At 41.4% G+C, this 22,332-nt stretch overlaps 1 protein-coding gene across 1 annotated transcript in view; it reads left to right on the forward strand.

Annotated features, from left to right (window-relative positions):
• LOC142817956 (uncharacterized) overlaps positions 1-21,405 on the forward strand; it is a 62,981-nt gene extending 41,576 nt beyond the window's left edge. Inside the window, exons 2-3 of the mRNA XM_075896024.1 lie at positions 18,744-18,811; positions 21,229-21,405. Of these exons, the coding sequence (XP_075752139.1) occupies positions 18,744-18,811; positions 21,229-21,314 (154 nt within the window). The 3' untranslated portion in view covers positions 21,315-21,405. The remainder of the gene's footprint in view (positions 1-18,743; positions 18,812-21,228) is intronic.
• Positions 21,406-22,332: the final 927 nt, after the last annotated feature.

Raw genomic sequence — 22,332 nt, forward strand, 5'->3', positions numbered from 1 at the left:
CGCGACACCACGGACAATCGCGCACATACAAAGTTGGATGAATTTTGTGCAGTCGTAATAAATTTGGATAAACTCCCGTTTGAATTTTACGGAGGTCTATAGCGCCTTCCCCTTTTTAAGAGATTTGTGGGGGGCGCCATATTTCTGCCACGTGCATCCCTGGTGAGCAAGAAGCTCTCGCGGAGCCATCCGAGCCAGGTCGTTTTCCTCCTCCTCGCGAAAGCCGTCGTTACTGGGTGGTGGTAACAGCGAGAAAGGCTGCTGCTCCGCACGGTGGTGAGCGCTCGAACTAGAGCATCCGCCCTCTCGTTACCCTCTAGGCCTGCATGTCCAGGGCACCAGACCAACCTATAAGTGTTACTCAATTCGCCGCCTAAAAATTTGCAAATGTTTAATGGGAGGCGGCCTTTCGTGAATAGCCGGCACGCCTCTTGCGAATCTGAGAGTATGGTGATGTACGTCTGGCCGTCGCTGCGCTCTCGACTTTTAATCGCCAATGCGATGGCGAAATACTCGGCCTTGCTGATCGATGTAGTGTACAGTGATGCGCTGGACGCTATGCTTTTCGTGTCACTGCTTACCACTGTAACGACGTAGCGCTTCCAGTTATACCTGGAAGCGTCGACGTATAGCACGTTCTCATTGCCTCTGACTAATTTTCTGATCCATTTTACACGCTCCTCTCGCCTTTCGTGATGCTGCTCCTTGGTCATGTTCCTGGGGATAGGGGCGATCGAAATATGTCGTCGAACTAGGTCTGGTACGTCCACCAGCTCCTCGTCCAAGTTTTGGGGTTGCGGTGTTATACCCGCCCTCATCAGTATCTCCCTTCCCGACTTCGTCTAGCTGAGGCGGTTGCGCTGAGAGATCAATGTTGCTGCTTTCTGTTCAGCGTACGTATTATGCAGGCCGATCTCGAGAAGCCTCTGTGTCGGAGTTCTTATCAGTAAGCCTAATGCTGCCTTGTAAGCCCCTCTGATGATAGAATCTACTTGCTCTTTCTCGCTCTTGATCAGCGTGTGGAAAGGCAAGCTGTATCAATTTGCTCATTACGAGCGCCTGCACTAAACAAACAGTGTCACTTTCTTTCATGCCTTTTTTGTGGAAGGTGATCCTCTGAATCATCGTAGCCACTTGTTCAGTTGCCGATTTAAGACCGATAGTGTGATTTGCCCTACCGTTGCTTTGAACCCAGAAACCCAGGATCCGGGCGACGGTGACTTCTTTATGTTCAGCTTTTCGATTTCAATTTCTATTCTTCCGTTACTTTTGTAGCGTTTGCTGTGTATTCTGATCACCTCCGATTTTTCGGGTGCGCAGCTGAGACCACTAGTTCTGGCAAAGTTTTCGACAGCCCGTGCCGCCTCTTGCAGTGTCTGCCCTTTGCTGGCCAGGGACCCCCGTGTGGCCCACAGAGTAATGTCGTCCGCGTAGAGGGTACAACCTAGCTGTGGTACACAATCCAAGGCCCGAGCGAGTCGATGCATGGCGATATAAACAACAGAGGAGATATTATGGCTCCTTGAGGCGTTCCCTTGTTTGGCATTCGGAATGGCTCAGAGCTAACGCTTGAGATACCAATTGTCGCTTCCCGATTGGTGAGAAAATCTTTTATATAGTAATATATCTTTTCCCCGCAACCATTTATATTTAGTTCTGAGAGTAAAGTGTACAAGCTTATCTCGGTAGTCATTTCAGCAGCAGGACCACTGAAAGCTGGTCTGAATGGCAGAAGGTAGTGCAGAAGAATGGTCGAGGCGAGAAATGTTACTTGAACTTGTTTTACCACTTAATCAGCGTCAAAAGTGGGGTACATTAGGTTCAATCACTCAATAAAAAACATTTAATTTTCAAAATCAATCAATGAAATGAACTTTGTTTTTGCCAAAAAAAGCAAGACAAAACACACAATCTGTGAAAAGAGGTAGCTGGGAAAAGAGTTGCACAATGACTTTTGGCAAAGCTTGCCGACGCATCAAGGGTAACTGGTTCGATCACTTTGTGGTATAAGTGCAGAGATGAAAAAAAAGTGAACGCGTAATGAGTCACAAAATAAATATTGTGAAGATCTGCCAGAAGTTACACATTCTTACTGTTAATTAGAAGCACTGAACTACCATAACAATTTTTCTGCAAATAATTTTCAATCGGCTGCGAAAAAATATCAATGCGCATAGGAAGCACGCACATGCTCTGCTGCAATAGCAGTAGAAGAATAACAATGTCGAAAAATTTTGGCATCCAAATAACCACGTTCGGTCTCTTAATTTGATGTGTATGTTACTTGGATATTTGTACTACACCAGTGAGTGTCCTGAAGTGACGTGGAATATTACTTGTTTGATTATTTACGCCAGAGTCCCAGTTTAAGGTAGCTGCAATACCTATTGAACATACCGCATAATGAACGTTGTGTGCCGGGGCATATAATTTCGAATCTCATATTGAGCACAATGAGTTCTGTGTTTTTATATAGCGCTATAATACATACTACTTGTAAATGGTGTGAAGTAATCATGTTTTGCTTCTCTTTTTATACCCCCTGTCACACGGGCACTTAGAAGTCTTTTAAGTAAGCGGTCTTTTTCCGAAAAGGAGTTCCTGGCAGCAGACACACGGCACATAGCGAACTCCTTTTCAGAAGCGGTCTTTTTCGTAAACGGAGTTCGTCGATCTCTTTTACGGCTCCGAATGAGTAGCCTCGAAACCAGTGGGCGCCAGCAATTTTCGAGTGGTGGGAAAAAAAGAGCGAATGCTTATTTTTCTGTCACCAAAACTCTTTGTAAAAACAAATTTCATATTCTGCAGAAGGTGCAATGAACTCTTTTAATGCTTATTTCCTTTTCTACTCTCGTAAGCAGCTACAGCGCGTCGGCAATATCACGTGGTGATGCTCGGTCTCGTGCCGCGCCATTTTGCACAAGCGAGGAAAGCGTGGCAGTCGTGTGTTTGCCCGTCATTCAAGTGGTCAACCTTGTATAGAGCAATGCCGACTCGCTTCTCAGGAGTGATGGTTTCACGCATGTTGGTGCACTGTCTTTCGAGATCACTGCACAAGCTCTCCACAATGACACGAAAGGTGGACGGGTACACTCGAAAAGATTGCTTGAAGTTCTGCTCACCGAGGTTACGTACAGTTCCCTCGAATCCCCTCTCGTTTCGTCTGAAGGCCCAGATCGATCGATCGCAGGCCTTCTCTGACAGCTCCAGTGTGCACAGCAAGGAATTGCTGAACAGCAGTTGCTGCTTGATCCTCTCCTTGGCGGCTTTTGCAGCGTCTGCCTCGCTTTCCAGAGCGAGAAGGCAAGCCGTGAGGCTTGCGATCCTCGCTTTTTCTTCCGTACGGTCACCGATAACGTGTCGAGAGCAGTCGAGAGCAGCAAAAAACAAATACGGTAAATAAAGGCTCAGTGGTGCCAGACGGATTTGTGCACGTCGCTAAATATGGGAATGCTTCCTTAATTAGTGCAACAAACTTCCACATTTGTGTTTCTTCATCTCTTATTCTTAAATTTATTTGAAGAAACAAGCAGTGCAACAAGTCTTTAATTTGCACATCGTGATACGTCGTTTAATTTTCATTGCTTCTCTTTTAACTGCTAGCGCCACGTTTTCGCTAGCGTCTTCGAACGAAAACACTAAAAGGAGATCGTTGCTGCCTTGTGTCTGCGTCGTTTGTTAAATGTCTCTCAACTTCGTAAAAGACCGCTTACTTAAAAGACTTTTTGCGTGCCCGTGTGACACAGGTATTACACTCCAAGTTGTTACCTTCTACAGACACGCCTCTCCCTAAGGTAATAAACGCGCTAAGACAATGGTTCTCAACTTCCCATACTCTATGATACTTGAAAATATGTTCAGTTCAGTGAACTTACCAAAAAAGGAATAAAAAGTCCTGAAATTCTAAATTATTATACAATCATGATGTGTTTTTATCACTTCAGAAATCGCTCAACTGACATCAAGCTACTGCGTGAAAAGAATTAAGGCTGATTCATTCCCACATCTTTAATCAACTTCAGCTTTAAAGAGAGCCCATGTCCTGGCCGTCGAGTTTCCCATACCGCTATTGTCGTAGAAGCGGCCTTCGATGAGCCCCCTTAGGAAGATTTTCCGTTCTCATTCCTGTTTATTACTTGAATACGCTTTCTTGCGCTTTATTTTGCGAGAATTTCCGTTTTTTAAAATGCTTTACAAACGCCATATCCAGAGTTCCCTTGAATCAGTGTAAGGCGAATATTGGAAACGTACCAAAATGAGGCTGTTATGCCTTTATGGGCCGAACTTTTTCTCTATATTGTCTTAAGTTAGCTTCATAGAATGAAGCTAGATTAAAAGGTTTATCATATAGTATGTGCGAGTAAATCGGCCAGTGGGATAGCGGGAAACAGAATGGCAAAAAACCTAGCTCCCCCCCCCCCACCCACCCCAGGACACGTATAGGGAGCTTTCTCGGGCTGGTGTGCTTGTTTCACACTCAAAACTTCAAGGAAGCCTAGCAATATCATTCGGTCACTTTAAGTGTCAAACTGGGCTTTGGCTGCATTTTCTTCGTACATTTAGAATACCCTCTTCGACATCGTCACTTCTCTACTGGTACCTACAATTCAGAAACAAAGCTATGTACAAGAAGAGGCATTTGAAATAAACAACTTACCAACTCCCAAATTTCAGTGCGCCACAATTTCGGGACTCGTCGCTGTTAACTTGCGGAGCACAGCAGCTATAGTTGTTACCAAATTCTTGTGATTCTGTGTATGTTTTATATAAGGCTGTTGCTTTACTATTGATGGTCACATAACAGTATGATATTGATTTGTAGAACTATACCATGACCGCAGCCCATTCATAATAGAAAATAATACGTTACTAGAGAAAAAGATACAGATAATCAGCGTTCCGTTGGGCGTTTTATTGCAAATAAATTACGACCGATTGGCTGGCCCCAATGGTCAGCGATCTAGTCATTTCCAGCAGTCGTTTATTTCTTTCGCATGCCAATGGAGTTAATGACGCCGACGGCGCCGCCGAGAGCTGCAGCTTCGCAGGGCAGCATGATAATCACAGCTGAAAATGAAAATTAAAATTGATAATCACAGCTGAAAAGAAAAAAGCAAGGAGTACCCATTTAATTGAAAAATCTTGGTAGACCAATTAAATGTGTAAATATGGTACAACTCGCTTTTAAAGAGACGTTTCTGACGGTCGTGAGTTCCATGCTGGTTGTGGCTGCAGTATACTCATAGAGGCTGAACGCAGGAAGCCTGTGTGCTGTGTGATCACATTGCACGCTTAACATCACAACATTAAGCAGTGTTTATGTTTGGGTAGTCATTTATTTGTTCAGCTTAACACGGCAGGTGCGCGTGCTGGCATTCACGATATATTAAATCGCATTGTTTTGATGCTGGTGAGTCGGGAGGTGTACTCCTGGGGAATTTTGTGGTATTTCCACCTAGTTTTTCATTCGCTTTGAATCAGATCCTACCCGGCCTTATGTATTTGAATCTCATACAGTAGTGGACGTCACAATGTTCTTGCCTAAAAAGCGCGGGACTACGCATCAATAGCAACATGGTGAAAGCGAAAGCTGGAAGCATGACATTACTAGAACTATTCGCAAGCACTATTGACGCTACTAAAAGAAGTACGTTTGCACTGTACCCACTATATACTCCATAAAATGATGCGGTGGCTGATTACCATGAAGAATGACGGCTGAGTATTTTGTAAGTTTGAAAGCATCAACGAACCTCTTGGTATGGGATTTGTATTTTCTCACCTGATTGCTTTACATTTTCTCCACGTGATACTGGGTACGTTAGCGTGGTTTCATCCCGACACAAAGCTTGTTTGTTTGTTTTTTGTGAAAAAGTTTTGAATGCCTGCATGGCTCTGTGATGTGATACTTCATTCGCATTGAGATACATCGGTTAGAACCCCATTGTATCACGAATTTTGTTTTCTTCGTATTTTTCTTTCTTTCGTATTTCGCGCAGTATACCATTTACAAACATCGACTATGGCACTATATTGGTTACGAACACCGACGGCGGGTAACTGTGGTGCCCCTCTTGTGGTCTCATAGCAGATTTCGCTGTATATTTGTGAAATTAGGGCCACTAAATCTTGACGCAACTCAGTGCCTCATGAAAGCGAGCATTCTATTAAACCTCAAGCAAAGGTAGGACTAAAGGTACGTGTGCGTGGCAGCAATCACTAAAAACTGAGGCAGACACATTCGTCATTTACCAATTACATTGTGGCAGCGGTTGCGGTTAATGATTGCGGTCCTGAACTACGCGGGGTAAGTCACGCCGGTGGCGGCAGCATTTTCGATGGAGGTTAAAATTCTACACCCGTAATGTTAGATTTTTGAACAGGTTAAGGAACACCAAGTGGGAGATATTTACGGAGTCTTCTACTGATATTGCCTCATAATGATAGCGTAGTTTTTCCTCGTCAAACCCCAGCTATAATGGTTAACTGTTACAGTTAATCATATCCCCGGTTGACAACAAATCGTATATTGCATGAGATACGATTCCCCGAGAATATGGCTTCCTTAAATGCCTCCTAATAGATGAAGAACTCAGTAAGAGCCACTTGTAATAAACTCTCGCCATACCTGCCTTTGGAAACGCTTCCTCCATTAGCACATAGTTTACTATAGCATGGTTTATGGGTGACGAAATGATGGCTATGATGGCCTGAGTTAAAAGATCGCTTCGTTGAGATTAACCACGAGACTACAAATTGGGATGGACACAGACGGGTGGGTCAAGTACGCACTCGTACTGCTTCTCACGGTGGTACACTCGTGGTATCCTGTTGAAAGCGTTTCTTGTGCTCTAATAGCTCTCTACTGTTGAATTCTGGTGCTATGTACAGCGATTGGTCAAGTCTGAGGGCCCAAGCACTGAACTAGCAGACATTTTGCTAAACAAAATAAAGTATCCCATTTCAAATGCGAAGCATTTCTTTGTGTAATGCAAGCAATTGTGTTATCTATCTATCTATCTATCTATCTATCTATCTATCTATCTATCTATCTATCTATCTATCTATATAGCCACATACGACTGGGCGCTCTCATGATCACCCTCTTGACTGGGCGTGAACCAAAATAACTTGAAGGGTACCAAGGTTTGACGAATAATACGCAGAGGTCAAGACATAAATAATGTCACCATCTCATCGCACACGTCGTAAAAACCTCCCTTCAAATAGTGGCACATACCCGAGGGCGAGTGTGTGCCACTGGTATGCGGGCATGTGCCACAGCTGATAGAAACTTAGTATCTACCCAGATGCTTCAAGAACACACAAGGGTAGTTTTAACGCGTAAGTGTTCAGAAAAAACTGTCTTCGGTAACGTTGACCCAACGAACGCACAGAATAAATATCATGGTCCGAGCAAAAATCGAATCACAGCAACCTGCGTGGCGATCAAATATCCTACCACAGAGCCACGTCAGGTCTCGGACTTACTTTTCAATAGACTCTGATGCTCGTGAAACTGCGATTGTGGTTGCAGTACTGGCTATCGAATTTGATTTATACTGCATATGTACACCTATCATACAGCTGCGACGTCGAGGGAACATCGATTGTGCATAGGTGACACTCACTGAAGTTGATTCATGTAGCAGCGTCCACAGCTAATATCGTCGTGAGCCCCAGCGCTTCATATAGGCTCATCGCTTCTGGTGTTGCTAATATACATGATGTTACTGTTGGCAGTTTTGCGCAAGAGGAAACAACTGGTTTTTAAGCATCTGCAGTTTTTCAACAAGTGGATGTGCGTGCAACATTTGTACATATTTTTAGTCTCGCTTTCCATAACATGTCGCTCAATAAAAAATATTCAACATGATCAGCTGCACTGCGCATGCTTCGCATGACCTCGATTCCCCAAAAACGTGAGATCTGCCTTTTTTTGCAAACTATGTTTCCGGCCTTTCGAGCAATTCCCACAGGTGTAATACGTTGTAGGCTTTAGAGTCAGCAAAGTATTGCGCACCGAATGGGACGGCAACAGCAAGAAGCAGGTTCATTCCAAAGAATTGATCCATCCTGCAGTTTTTTCTGTGGAGAAGAAACGTATGACATATTTATTTAAGCGCTCCATTGACAGCAATTCAGTGATTCAGCTGCGCAATATTTTTTTGTTATTTTGCATGAGACATCGATTTAATTAGCGTTCTTACGTGAATTGCGAAGCGAACCTAGAAAACGTATCTAGAAAATCCTTTGATTGTACCTGGTGGTTGTGATTTATTCATTTCATATAAATTAGTGATTTCTCTTCAAAGCCGATGGATTTGCAGAGACAGTGTGCGGAAATGTAAATAAGATGGTGGTAGAAAACCTAAAGTAAGACATTATTCGGCACAATTCTAACGTGTTAAAGTTCACGAAGGGGTACTAGGTGTGGTAAAAAAATGTTGTTCTTCATTCATTGTTCCTCAGCTGCGGGAGGCTGCTTCCATTGGATTGACGGTTGCGGTACTAAATATATGAATTATTTTCCAGATTTACAAATTTGATTGTCTACCCTATAGAGATCATCAGCGAATTCAGACATATTTTTCGTTGTTAACGTAGAGTGCCGTGCAGAATTCTAAGGTGGTACAGTTTAGCCAAATATTCAAATGGCAGAAACCTTGGCGCGCGTTTAGTGTCGGCAGAAAAATGATTGCGTTCTTGACTGTTAAGCTGGCAGTGCTATTATGGTAAAGCGATTCAGGTTATATCAAAGAAAATAACGCGCAGCGACTATATTTTGTTTCAGTTAACCCAATACGGGTGCCCCGCCGCAGTGGCCTAGTGGCTAAGGTACTCGGCTGCGGACCCGCAGGTCGCGGGATCGAATCCCGGCTGCGGCGGCTGCATTTCCGATGGAGACGGAAATGTTGTAGACCCGTTTGCTCAGATTTGGGTGCACGTTAAAGAACCCCAGGTGGACGAAATTTCCGGCGCCCTTTACTACGGCGTCTATCATAATCATAGCGTGGTTTTGGGACGTTAAACCCCACAAATCAATCAATCAACCCATTATGGGCAGCACACACTGGAGCGACACATATGATCTTTCTGTTCCAGATAATTATTTTCTAAAATATAACAATTCTCCTGTTCGATACAAGATTCATGTCGAATTGAAAAGTACTTATTTCCCTTTTAGTGAAATAAAGTTTTTTTCATTCCATTTCATTCCCTTTTAGTATTAGCTTCCAGAAATAGTGCGCCATCATCAGCAAAATAATGATTGATCGATTTTTGGAGTTTACCGTCCCAAAACTACCATATCATGAGGAGAGACGCCGTAGTGGAGGGCTCCAGAAATTTCGACCACCTGGGGTTCTTTTACGTGCACCCAAATCTGAGTACACGAATTCACAATATTTCCGCCTCCATCGGAAATGCAGCCGCCACAGCCGGGATTTGATCCCGTGACCTGCGGGTCAGCGGTGGAGTACGTTAGCCACTAGACCACCGTGGCAGGGCTCATCGGCGAAAAGAAAGATGTAGTCGAAACAATCCCAGAAGGTCTTTGAACTAAAGCTAAATATAGAAGGACTCCACAGATTTTCATGGAAAACCGGAATCTACATCAGTAAATATTGAAATGAAAGTGCTCATGTGCATCTTCAACTATGCGTTGGAAAAGTGCAAAACAATTACCATGACCGGTTGATTGTTTATCACGAATATCGTGGATGTTATGTAAAAGTTTTGTAGTGCAACATTTGACACGTACACGAACGACAAGAATATGACAGATTGGGTGCTGCTCTGCTTAATGTCATTCAATCACAAAGGCTTGTTTCACATAGCTATGGATTCTCGGAACCGATGAAGACGAAAAAGTGACTTCTCTTCCAGACAACTATAACACTTTGAATATTGCATGTTCGAAAAGTTCTTGGCATTCCTATCAATATGAACCTGGCCATAATATAGGGCGAGATGTTTTACTGCTTTGCTCTATCAGCTAAACCACCTGTCCCATCTTGAGGTCTGCATGAAGGCTAATGGTTTGTTGAGATGTATTAAAAAATATGGGCTGATATACGGTCCCTATCGCCTGGAGTATTTCTCGAATATATAAGTAGTGAATAATAAATACAATCAGCTGTACCGTAATGAATATATTATTAACGATAGGTGAGATTTAGGCACTCATTTGCAAAAGAGCGTAAATGTACTTGTCAGCACACGAAGCTAACAACATAATGACTTCTTGGAAACAAGTTTTCGTTAACTGTAGGCTAATGTTCGCAAAATACTTAAATAGCTCTTATTTACACAGATATTTGCATAAAGTTGTTCACTCACCAAAACTTTTGTTGAGCGGCCTCAGAGAGTATAAATAGATAGTGCAAAACATGGGCTCTTGTGGTTAATATATAGGGCGAACCTTTTTCACTTATGTCGATAAAGTTAGTACTAGGAACAAATAAGGCATTTATGTGCAAGGACATATTTAATAGGTATTTTAATTGAAATTCTTATAACCAAATTCAAAACGGCAAAGTTTTCATCACTCGCGGAAAATTGCTCCAGGTTCATTAACGAAGACTATAAAGGCAGCAATCATTGTTAATTACGTGTTCACTTTCACCACCCCCTCGTGCGATACATTGCGAAAAGCCCACGACTACCTCCCACCATACCTTTTTTTGCAAGGCCACTGATAAAAAGGCTTCTTTCAGGATACCAATTTCAAGGCTTGTTTTCTGTTTGGTAAATTCAACTTGTTTATTATAAATTATCTCCAAAACACACAATGCCAGTAATCAATCTGAGTTTGAGGCTGCTCTGGGAAAAGCACAAATGGTTGACTGCAGGCGTAACCTGCAGTCAACAATTTCACTGTATTTTTATAGCAAGCCTTTAAACTACTACACAGCCTTGAGATTCTAATGGAAACAACAGTGCAAAATAACCATTTTGGCAGAATTGAGACTGACACTACCTGAGCACCACACTGAAAAATCCGGTATGTTTTCCTTTATTCGCATGTGTCTGCATGTGTTTCGGTCTAACTTCGTACTGGAACACCGACACATGTACAATAAATGACCGCATTACACAGACATGCCACTAAGTCAATGCGGGTCTTCTACTGGGCTTCTCCTTGTTTTTTCTCCGCTCTTGAACGAGTGTTGTATGCGCAATATTTTTATTGGAAAGGTTGCTCAATCTTGAATACTTCTAGCTATTGAAGCCCTAACAAAGTTTTAATAAGTTTATAAGAGTCACTGTGCAATACAGTCACCCATCGTCATATTGAGCATGTAAAGATTGCATAATATGTCAAATATCTGATAACGCAAAAAACTATCTAGTGAGAAAAATATTCGGACAGGATGTCTAGGTACATATATTTTGCTTTATGTTATTTCAAACTAGTTAATGGGTCAAAAAAAGAAGTCCGACAGTTTCTGGTAATGAAACATTCAGCTCTATATCTTGAAGAAGGTGCCAAAATTTTAACACATCGAAATGCCAATCTAAACAGCCGTAAAATGAACGAAGATCAATCGAGGCATTGAATAAAGAATCAAAGCTTGAAACGATATGCATGACCCCACTACGGCATTTAAATACTCATTTATAGTGTTTGCGCAACGTAAATAATTTGATTCTCTTTACTAAGGAGAAGTCATGTAGGCTCATCATCGAGAGGCGTGCTTATTTAGGGGTGTTCATCATCGCTCCTAATAAATATGCCAATCTCGACACAACAGCGGAGAGATGGACGTAATTATGGGGGGCGAAAAGAATATAATTCTACCTTGACTAAGATGAGAAGTGGAATGCAAGCTGTACGAGGCTTACGCGGATTGGAATACAGGCTGTATGGCAAGAGTTTGGCAATTCTTCGTATCTCTACATGCATTGAGTGCGCAAAGTTTGTATGAGTATTTTATCTTATCCACCCCTAAAGTTTCATAATGTTCGTAGCCATGGATGTCATGGGAAAATAATTGTGAAGAATTATTACTAAATAAATGCTTATTAAAATGAAAGAAGAAAACGTCATGGTCGGTAACCAGAATTATTGTACTGCTCTTGCGCACTTGATATTCGTTCTGTATTTAAATGAATGTTGTTAGGTTTAGAAAGATTGACGGCGTCATTCAGGTGACACGGCGCCAGCAACACTAGGGTAAGGTAATAATACAGCATTCATTCCTGGTGATCGGTGGACGCGGCAATATTGGTGGCATAGTGGCGCTGGTGAAGATTTTTATTTAATGTAGGTCATGAATTTCTGAGCCTATGCTATATGTGAAAAGAAAGCTAATCGAAAGTAAAACTATCGAGAAAACGAAGCACAGGTTCATGAGGGAACAAATATTTTGTTAAGTTTTACGGCCTATGATAGACATCAGAACATCTCAGTGTTTCTCTCGTCTTTTCACATTCCTTTAGAAATTGAGAATTTTATTTTTTATGCATTTTTAACCTATTATACGGACAACTACCTCATGTATGCTTATTGTAAAATGTACTCGGAGACCTGCAGCAACAATTGAGTACCCCGCATTTTCTCCGCTCATGAAATGCGAGAGATCACCTAAACGGCAGCCGGTCGTTCTTTTTTTCGTGAAGGGTGACAAATGAAAAGCCGTCCCAAAAGCCGTCCTTGTTTTCTGCTACAGTCATTACTTAAGAAAAAAAATTACTATTCTGCATAGTGCAGTTTAAAGACTGTAACTGATTTATTTTCAGTTGGTGTTTTAAGTGTATTGGAACCTGAACATGGCAACGTTTAACGCTAGAACCTTATCTAGTGAGGGAGGTCTAGAGGAGCTAGAGGGTGCTAAGTGGGATATATTAGGGCTCAGTAAAGTTAGGACGACAGATAAGGCCTGTACAGTGCTACAGAATGGACACGTCCTGTGGTATCGTGGCTTGGCTAAAAAAAGAGAACTGGGAGTGGGATTCCTTATCCACAGAAATATAGCTGGCAACATAGAGGAATACTATAGCTATAATTTAAGGGTGGTAGGTATCCTAATAAGCTCAATACGAGATACAAAATAAAGGTGGTACAGCCCTATGCATCTACATCAAGCCTTGATGACGCGTCACTTGAAAGCTTCCAGGAAAACGCGAAATCGGCAATGAGTAAAATAAAAACACAGTACAATATACTGATGGGGGACCTCAATGCCGAGGTAGAAAAAAAGCAGGCTGGAGACCAAGCAGTAGGAGATTACGGCGTCGATACTAAAAATGCCAGAGGGAGCTATTAGTAAAATTTGTAGAACGGAAATATTTACGAATATTTATTATCTTCTTCCGAAAACGAGGGAACCTAAATGAATATAGAGAAGCCCTAATGGTGAAATTAGGAACGAAATAAGCTTTATAGTGAGTGCACACTTAGGCATCGTGCAGGATGTGGAAGTGCTTGGCAAGGAAAGATGCAATGACCATAGAATAGTACAGTCTTGAATTTGCCTAAACTTGAAGAAGGAACGGCAGAAACTGATGCACAACAAGCGGATCGATGAGCTAGCACTGAGAGGCAAAGTGCATAAATTCAGAGTCTCGCTTCAGAACAGGTACTCGGCTCTTATCGAGGAAACTAGCCTTAGCATTGGCGCAATGAAAGAAAATCTGACGAGTAACATTACGGAGTGTACAGGGGAAGTTGGACATACGGCAGTTAGACAGGACACTGGCAAGCTGTCCCAGAAAATAAAGAACCTCATTAAGAAGCGTCAAAGCATGGAAGCCCTAAATACAACTGACAAAAATGTTAGCAGAGCTTTAGAAATGATTATTAGGCGTAAAATATCCGATGTAAGAAGTTATAACATGAAGAGAATCGAACATGCTCTGAAGAACAGAGGAAGCGTCAAAGTAGTGAAGAGGAAGCTTGGGATAGGCAGAAATCAGATGTATGCACTGAGGGACTAGGAAGGCAAAATAACTACCAATATGGATAGGATAGTTAAAATGGTGAAGGAGTTTTTACAGAGATCTGTATAGTATCCTATAGCTTACTATAAAAACAAGCAGTAACCCTGATGGCACCCAACGATTGATGATAGAAGAATCAGAAAAGCCTTGGAGAGCATGCAAAGAGGCAAAGCTGCCGGTGAGGATCAGGTAACTTGAGATCTGCTGAAAGATGGACAGATTGTGTTAGAAAAACTAGCCACTGTGTTTAAAAGGTGTCTCCTGACCGGAAGAGTACCAGAATTTTTACATCATCTTTATACATAAGAAAGGAGTTGACAAGGAGATGAAGAATTACAGGGCGATCAGCTTGCTCTCCGTCGTATACAATCGAACTACAAAGACAATTGCTAACATATTTAAGGCAACAATAGAATTCAATCAGTTAAAGGAACAAGCAGAATTTCGAACAAGCTACTCAACAATCAACCACACTCATAGTACCAATAAGGTAGTAGAGAAATGCTCAGAATACTGCCAACCACTATACATAGCCTTCATTGATTACGAGAAGACCATTGATTCAGTAGAAATATCAGCAGGCATGCAGACACTGTGGAATCAGGTCGTCGACGAAGCATATATAAACATCCAGGAAGAAATCTACAGGGGGACACAGCTACCATAGTGTTTCATAAAGAAATCAACAGAATACCACTCAAGAAGCGTGTAAGGCAGGGGGATACAATCTCCCCAATGGTATTTATCCCTTCCTTTCAGGAGGTATCCAGGGGCCTCAAATGGAAAGGGTTAGGAATAAGAGTTAATAGAGAGCATTTTATTGAACTGCGCTTCACCAATGACATTGCATTGTTGAGTAACTCAGAGGATGAATTGCAACTCATGATTGCGCAGTTGGACACGGAGAGCAGAAAGGTAGATCTTAAAGTGATATGCAGAAAACGAAAGTAATCTACAACAACGTCACAAGAGAACAGCGTTTCGAGATCGGTAATATTGCACTTGAAGTTCTAAAAGACTTTGACAACCTAGGACAGATAACAACCGCTGAGCCGAACAAAGAGATTGGATTAACTAGAAGAATAAGAATGGGGTGGAGCACATTTGTCGAGTGCTCTCGAATTTCGACAGATATATTGCCACTATTTCTCAAGGGGAAGGTAAATGACAGCTACATTTGTCCGGTACTTAGCTACGGAGCAGAACGCTGGAGACCTTTAAAGAGGGTTTAGCTTAAATTAAGGACCACGCAGCAAGCAATGGAAAAGAAAATGGTATGTGCAGCCTCATTAAACCAAGAAGAGTGCACAGTGGATCCGGGAACAAGCCGGTGTTAAGGAAATCTTATTTGAACTCATGAAGAGGAAATGAACATGGGCCGGCCATGTAGCGTGTAGAGAGGATAACTGCTGGTCAGTGAAGGTAAATAACTAGATATCCAGAAAATGCAAGCGGGTTATAGAGAGACAGAATTTTAGATGGGCAGATGAGGTTAAAAAGTTTTCGGTATAAAATGGCAGCAGCAAGCACAGGACCATGTTGACAAGCAGAACACGGAAGAGGCCTTTGTCTTGCAGAGGGCGTAGTCAGGCTGATGATTATGATGACAATAGTAATAATGATGATCATGATGACGATGATCATGATGATGATGATAAGCGTACAATGACAATTCGTATAGTCAACCACTAATGTTCATGGACCACAACGCTACGTGGCCGAAAATTTTTCACGACACATACGCTACATCCGTGGCGTATGTGTCAAACAAAACCTATTTATTATTAGCCTTTACGTAAAACGTACTATTTGAGCTAGACGTGGCTTTTATTACATCACATAACGAGAGCAGGTAATAGATGTGGGCACAAAGTTTTTTATTGATTGCTGCAATTACAGGTTGGGTTTTGGTACGAGTAATCATGTTACGCCTTATTCTATGGGGTCTGAGCCAGTTAAATTGAAATATTTTGTGACATATTTATTATTAAGATTGACATTAAGCGCATCATGTGAGGTAGTTATGTGCTGTTTTAATTATATAGCAGAGCAGACGATGTATGCGGCCAAAAATTATTTTACGATTGCTTGAATGATATTCTTCGCTACTGCGTTCGAAGCAATTTTCTGTAAGTAATGAATTCTAGGTCTGTATGAGTGGGGATAGAAGGATTTAATTTCAGCCTTGATTAGACGCGCTATCCAGAGCCAATGATCTATTTCATTTCATTTTACTGGCTTGAACTATATAAAGCCCATGCTTTAGACTATCTACACATACTCTCGAAGAACTGGTACAAAAGCGGCGGTGAGTGAATGAATTCCTATGATTATCTGTGTAAATATGAATTGTGTGAATAATAACTGGCCCCAATATATTGTTTTGAAAAAAAAAACTGATGTAAGGCTGTAACTAATGTTGGTAACCAGACGTACCTAAACGTACAACTTTTCTCTTGCGTGCTTACACCATGCAGTTCATATAACAAACCCATTAAACACTAGTTTCTATTTTCATACGTGTTGTGAAAACATGCGTCGTATTTTATTTTATATGCATCTGATAGATCATGCTGACAGTATCTATGTGAATGAAAACTTAGTTTATAAGATATGGCCTATAACCATGTGGTCAAGTTGGGCCCTTAGGGTACAGCAAAAGTGACAAATTTCTGTCACGACTTGACACATCGCGAAAAGAATTATGAATTTTTTCGGAACCTAGTGAGAAATGATATGAAGCAGAAACTGCCCATGCCGACCTCACAATCGCGGCACTGTGTGGGCACCACACTATTGCAGTGGTGTTCAGCGCACCTGCGCCTTTTGCTACTAAGCGTAGTTGCGACGAAGTTTGCATATTTGAACCAAAATGCACTTTCTCAATAGGCGTCGATCTTTTCTAAGGTCAGTTCCTTTTCGCTTGTTAATTTCATCTGTGAAGTAGGTTTGGGAAATTTTTCAGCGCAAATAAAGTTCAGTGATGTCGAGTTTTGTGCCCCGAACGAGTACCACGCATCGCTTATGGCTACGCTACAGCGTGTACATTGCTCACAATCGCCATTTTTACAAACAGTCCTAATCCACAAGGCACCTACATTTTCGTCCATCTGATCGTATGTTTCCTAAAGCAGTTGTATTTGGGAAGCACATTGGGGCGACACAACGGGGTCTATAGTGAACTCGACGGAAACTTACCATCTGGCCTTCTGTGCCTTACACTGCGGCAGGTATTGGTGATGCATAGCCCTGCTCTTCATACTCTGCTTTTTATTCAAACAGTCACATCCACCATTGACGCAGCCATCAGCAAGATTGTTTTAACACTTAGGTTATCGACAATTTCGGTGCACAAAAAACGGCGATCGAAATTTCCGGAGTCCTCCACAACTATGTTCCTCATATTCAGATTTTTGTTTTAGAGCTTAAACCCACGCTGCTTATAAGGTTTGTTATATTGAGGTTGTCCTTGAAACTGCCACAACCCTCATCAGAGAATTTTTTTCTTTTATTAGGTGGTCGCCTCGAGTAGCTCAAATTAGATAGCCGAGAGATCTTCATCTTTTCTTCGAGTATTGCAATAAATTTAAATTAATCCTACTACTCTAATTTCACAGTAACTTTAGGTGCTTCAACCCTAAAATATTACAACGTGCTTAGAGAATTCTGATATGTTTTTTCGCCTCTTAATTATTAGTTCGATTAGTACGTTTTCAAACATTGTTCCAACAAATACTTGAACAGGCTGCGGAGGTAGGGTTGATTACAGGGAAAAGTAATCACCGTTGCTTAATTTATTCAATTAAACTCGGCTTGTTTTTCCCTGGTATCGCTTACGGCGCATCAAAATTTCTCCCACGCAAATATTTTCATAAAATATACTCATAGTATTTTTCTCGACTCACCTATTTTATTACTGCAAAGCACGTCGGATAGCGCGGCTTGCTACCATTAGGCAGGCCTCACATTCCGGAAAAAATGTTCATGTATCTACTATAACACAGGGTAGGGAAAATGCCCTCCATCTGACATTTCATCAATCAAGGATAACTATTGTTTTCATGTGGTAATAAATAGGTTGCATCAGTAAAAACACATTAAAATGTGGTCATTTTTATCTTACTATTCTTTGAGACCAGTTGATCTATATTCCTACCTACTTTCCTGTGTGAATTTGTCTGCTTTGAGTGCTGAAGAAAAAAAATAAAATAAATTAGTGAGCACCACAAGGTTTCTCAAGGTTACTCCCAGATATGTTATCTTCTACCTCTTCAGAGTTTTCTTCGGACCCCTATCTACAAGAATATGTTCGTCACTTGTAGCTTTCGGCAGGTTACGAACTTATTTGTTGTCCAACTCACACAGGGAGAATAAACAGGTGAAGACCAAATGTGCTTTTAATGTTTCTTTTTTTTTATTTCTGAGCGGCGCCTAAAAATGTTTGTTAAGCTTTGGACCACGTGGTCAAATTTTACGTGCTTGAAACGCTTCGACAATTCAATAAATGTTGGTCGTAAAAAGTGAAACTGTCAGAAAACCATGGTCTCCGAACAGAGTCTCGACACACAATTTGGTAATTTAAAGTGTACAATTGCACATCGGCAGCGGTAGCCGTACAAATGGCTAGACAGGAATGTATAAAGCTGACGAAATTGAGAAAGTACCCGCAGCAATGCAGCCATCTTTAGCACTATGATTGTATTACAAATGATTATAGAAGCAAAAATAATGTGTAGATAAGTAACCTGAAAGTATCAACTGTAGTGCTAAATCCTTAATGCCTCAAATTGTTTCTGCAGAGAAAAAAAGTTCAAAATGAAGCAGCTTTTGGGAATGGACCTTCTTGTTGCTGTTGCCGTCGCACTGGGTAGGCAAAGCTTTGCTAATATATAAATAAATAATACGTGCTCTAGGCCCCGCCATGGTGATCTAGTGGCTAAGGTACTCGGCTGCTGACCCGCAGGTAGCGGGATCGAATCCCGGCTGCGGTGGCTGCATTTCCAAAGGAGGCGAAAAGTGGTAGGCCCGTGTGCTCAGATTTGGGTGCAGGTTAGAGAACTCCAGGTCATCCAAATTTTAGGAGACTTCCACTACGGCGTCTCTCATAATCATATGGTGGTTTTGGGACGTTAAACCCCACAAATCAATCAAATCAATCAATGCGTGCTCTAGAACAATCTCATTTATTGGAAACGCCCCAAATATAGTTTAGAAAAAAATCAATTACTCGATTCGGCTGAGCAAATTATGCATTCATCAATAACCTAGGCCTAAATCGTAAAGGATGGGCTCCTACAGTTATCATTATCGCAAAGATCGCGGATCCTTACTTAAGGTTTGTTGAATACTGTGTAGTGGCATGACAAATAGTTACTACTACCACTCTCGAATTTCTTTGTCTCTTCATCATATTTAATGTTACTTTTTGTAGTGATACATACTGACTGAAGCTATCACGAAAAACCAAATAAAACTGCATAAAACAATGCCAATTCACACTAGAAATAATAACTCATCATCTAAAGGCGCAATTAGAACCTGAGCTTTTCGTTATTTTTGTTTAATCCATCACGCATAAAAATGATCACATACTATTTGCAACCCAAAAAGCAGTATTATTGCATAGCTCTTTGTATGAAAATCGTTTGTAACTGACAAATACTGGGCCTTTCGAATGGTAGGCGGGCATTCACATTTGCACCACTTTTCTGAATGGAGCCCCACGCAAGTCTCAAAACAATGATGCACTGCAAACTAGCGATCGCAGCGCCGAGCGGCATGACCTCGTGTGGTCTCCATTTTTTGAAAGTTGTTCCAGGCACTCCCCTGATTTAGTAAACTGTAATGGCGTCTAGGGACTGTGAAGGGTTTCCTCGTGTCGACATTAAGAGAATCCAGTGAACTCTATTGACACCTGTGGCGTTTATCAATTCTGTGTCGAGTGCCCCGCATCCAGTTCGATGTCACTATTTTTATGTCTATCAAAGCAAAAATCACATCATATCCACGGAGTGCATGATGATGAGTGGAGCGAAGCGTCCATTCATTCTTGGGTCCATCTGTCCGTCCGTTCACCTGTGCGTCCGTCCATGTGCCCGCTCATCCATGCGTTCTTTTGTCCGTCCGTGCATATGTCTGTCTGTCCGTACGTCCATTTAGTTAACACTCAAAGTACCACCATCTCGCATGTGTTCATTGTATATTCAGCATAAAGAAGTATTGCCATGAAGGGAACGTTACAAAGAATAAACAAGAGGTGGCCCTCGTGCACTTTCTTACGGACTGCGCTTCGTGTCTATTTCCCACTTTTCACAAGCTCTAGTGAATGGCACTGTGGGCCAATCCTTGCGGAACCTTGCTAAAACCAAGCAGCTTATACCCGGCCAGTTTAGCATGACAACCCTTTCTGGTCAGATAGTGCCTAAAGCGCGTCCTTCTGATCCTAGGTTTGATTTGTAAGCATCAAATTCAAGGCAAATATATTGGAGATTTTAATTCATCAATACTCTTCCCCGTAAGGTATTTCATAGAAACAACTATCTTTATATATGATTAACGTGCGTGGGTTTCCTCCCCAATCGAAAAGGCTGCGCACGTGCTGCTCCTCTTGTCCGGCTGTAGAGGTGGCTACCTACTAGAACTACTGCTACTACGACTACTACTACTACTACATACATCGTTAGATCCACGGCATAGGGAGCTTCACCCCCCCAAACGAGCCCTTAAATATGAACGTTTTACCTATATGCAGTGTGAGGCATTTCTCTTCTATAGCGTGTGTATTTATATGTGCAGCTGCCCGTGCATAGGCTATAAAATACTCCACAATAGGTGTCGTACACGCGTAGTTATGTTTTTTTGTTGATGCTATTTACCAAGTATTTTATAATGATGATATTAATAATAAAATTATCACTACTACTATTATTATTATTATTATTATTATTATTATTATTATTATTATTATTATTATTATTATTATTATTATTATTATTATTATTTACCCCACCTAAAGTTTACATTTGAAACCCCCAATAGGTTTATTACTGAGGCCACAAAGAACTCCTGCTGTTTTTCAACTTACACTTACACCGCACACTACACTGGTCTTCACCACGTTGCCTTCACCGAAACGCAATCGGCAAAGTGACAGTCGAGGACATGATCTTCAGAAACGTCTTTTTAATAGAAAAATATAATCATAATAATGCATTTATGCGGTATATGTGAAATTTCTCATTTAGTGTTTTTTCTTGTTAAAAATAAATCATATTCTATTTTCAGCTGTGATCATCATGGCTCCTAACGAAGCGGTTGCTCTGGGTGATGGCATCGGAGGCATAAGTTCAATTGGTTTGCCCAAGAAGTGAACGAATGCTGAATACGGATCAAGCTCTAGCCATTAGTGTCGGCTATTGAATCACTTTTCAAATGCAATAAAACTTTAATACGTGAGAAGGACCTCTGACCTCGTTTATCTACACATGCATTAATATTTCAAGCAATAGATTGGCCCTGTCGGCCAAGCTACTGTCATGGGGTAGTGTTCTATAATGTTAGTGCTACTGCTATACGGTAATACTACATTGTAACCGATTATCAGACACTCTCTCAGAGCCACGACTGGCTAACATGGTATCACCACAGAAAATCTAATGTATTGTTGAAAAATTGCGAGACTAATCGTAATTAAAAGTCATTCAGTCAATATTTAGGTGTATTTAGGTTTGAAGATATGAAACTCACCCTCAACCATGTTTGTCTTCTGTATTAGCATTCCAAAGAACTATTCTCGTCTTTGGCCGTGCCAACGTCATTATTTAGTGTTTTCTCATCTCTATGGGAGTGTTATATGTTAACAGTAGTATTGTACACGCTGCTAAATTTAATACTAGTTACTCAAAAAAAAAACGATCGCCTTACCGCCCTGCAACACCCCCCCCCCCAAATGTAACGCGTTGTCATCACTATTAACGAAAAAACGTTATGGAGGCTACCTTTCATTGATTCACTCAGACTTTATTCAAGACAATTCACAATTGTCTTCGGAGACTCAGCCAAAGGTTCGAAAGGTGCCTGACTAGTCTACATTACCCAGACAACAGCTGCGACAGTGCGTGATGTCATTCACAATTTAACATTACCCCAATATAACTTGTATGGTATACAGAAGAGATAAAAAACAACTGCTCTTGTAGCTTTGAGAGAAAAATTTTTACATGCATAATTTTACGCTATTGAAGCCCAACAGGGTTCTTCGATTACTGTGACTCCGAAATTATTGGACAACGGTGGTTGTCAATGGCATCCACTGCGTAGAAGGAAAACAATGCACGAAATTCAAATCGCCGAAATAAATAAAACTGCACCAGCAGTCATCAGGCAGCC

The sequence above is a fragment of the Rhipicephalus microplus genome, chromosome 5 (genome assembly GCF_043290135.1).
Source record: "Rhipicephalus microplus isolate Deutch F79 chromosome 5, USDA_Rmic, whole genome shotgun sequence".
NCBI classification, from domain to species: domain Eukaryota; kingdom Metazoa; phylum Arthropoda; class Arachnida; order Ixodida; family Ixodidae; genus Rhipicephalus; species Rhipicephalus microplus.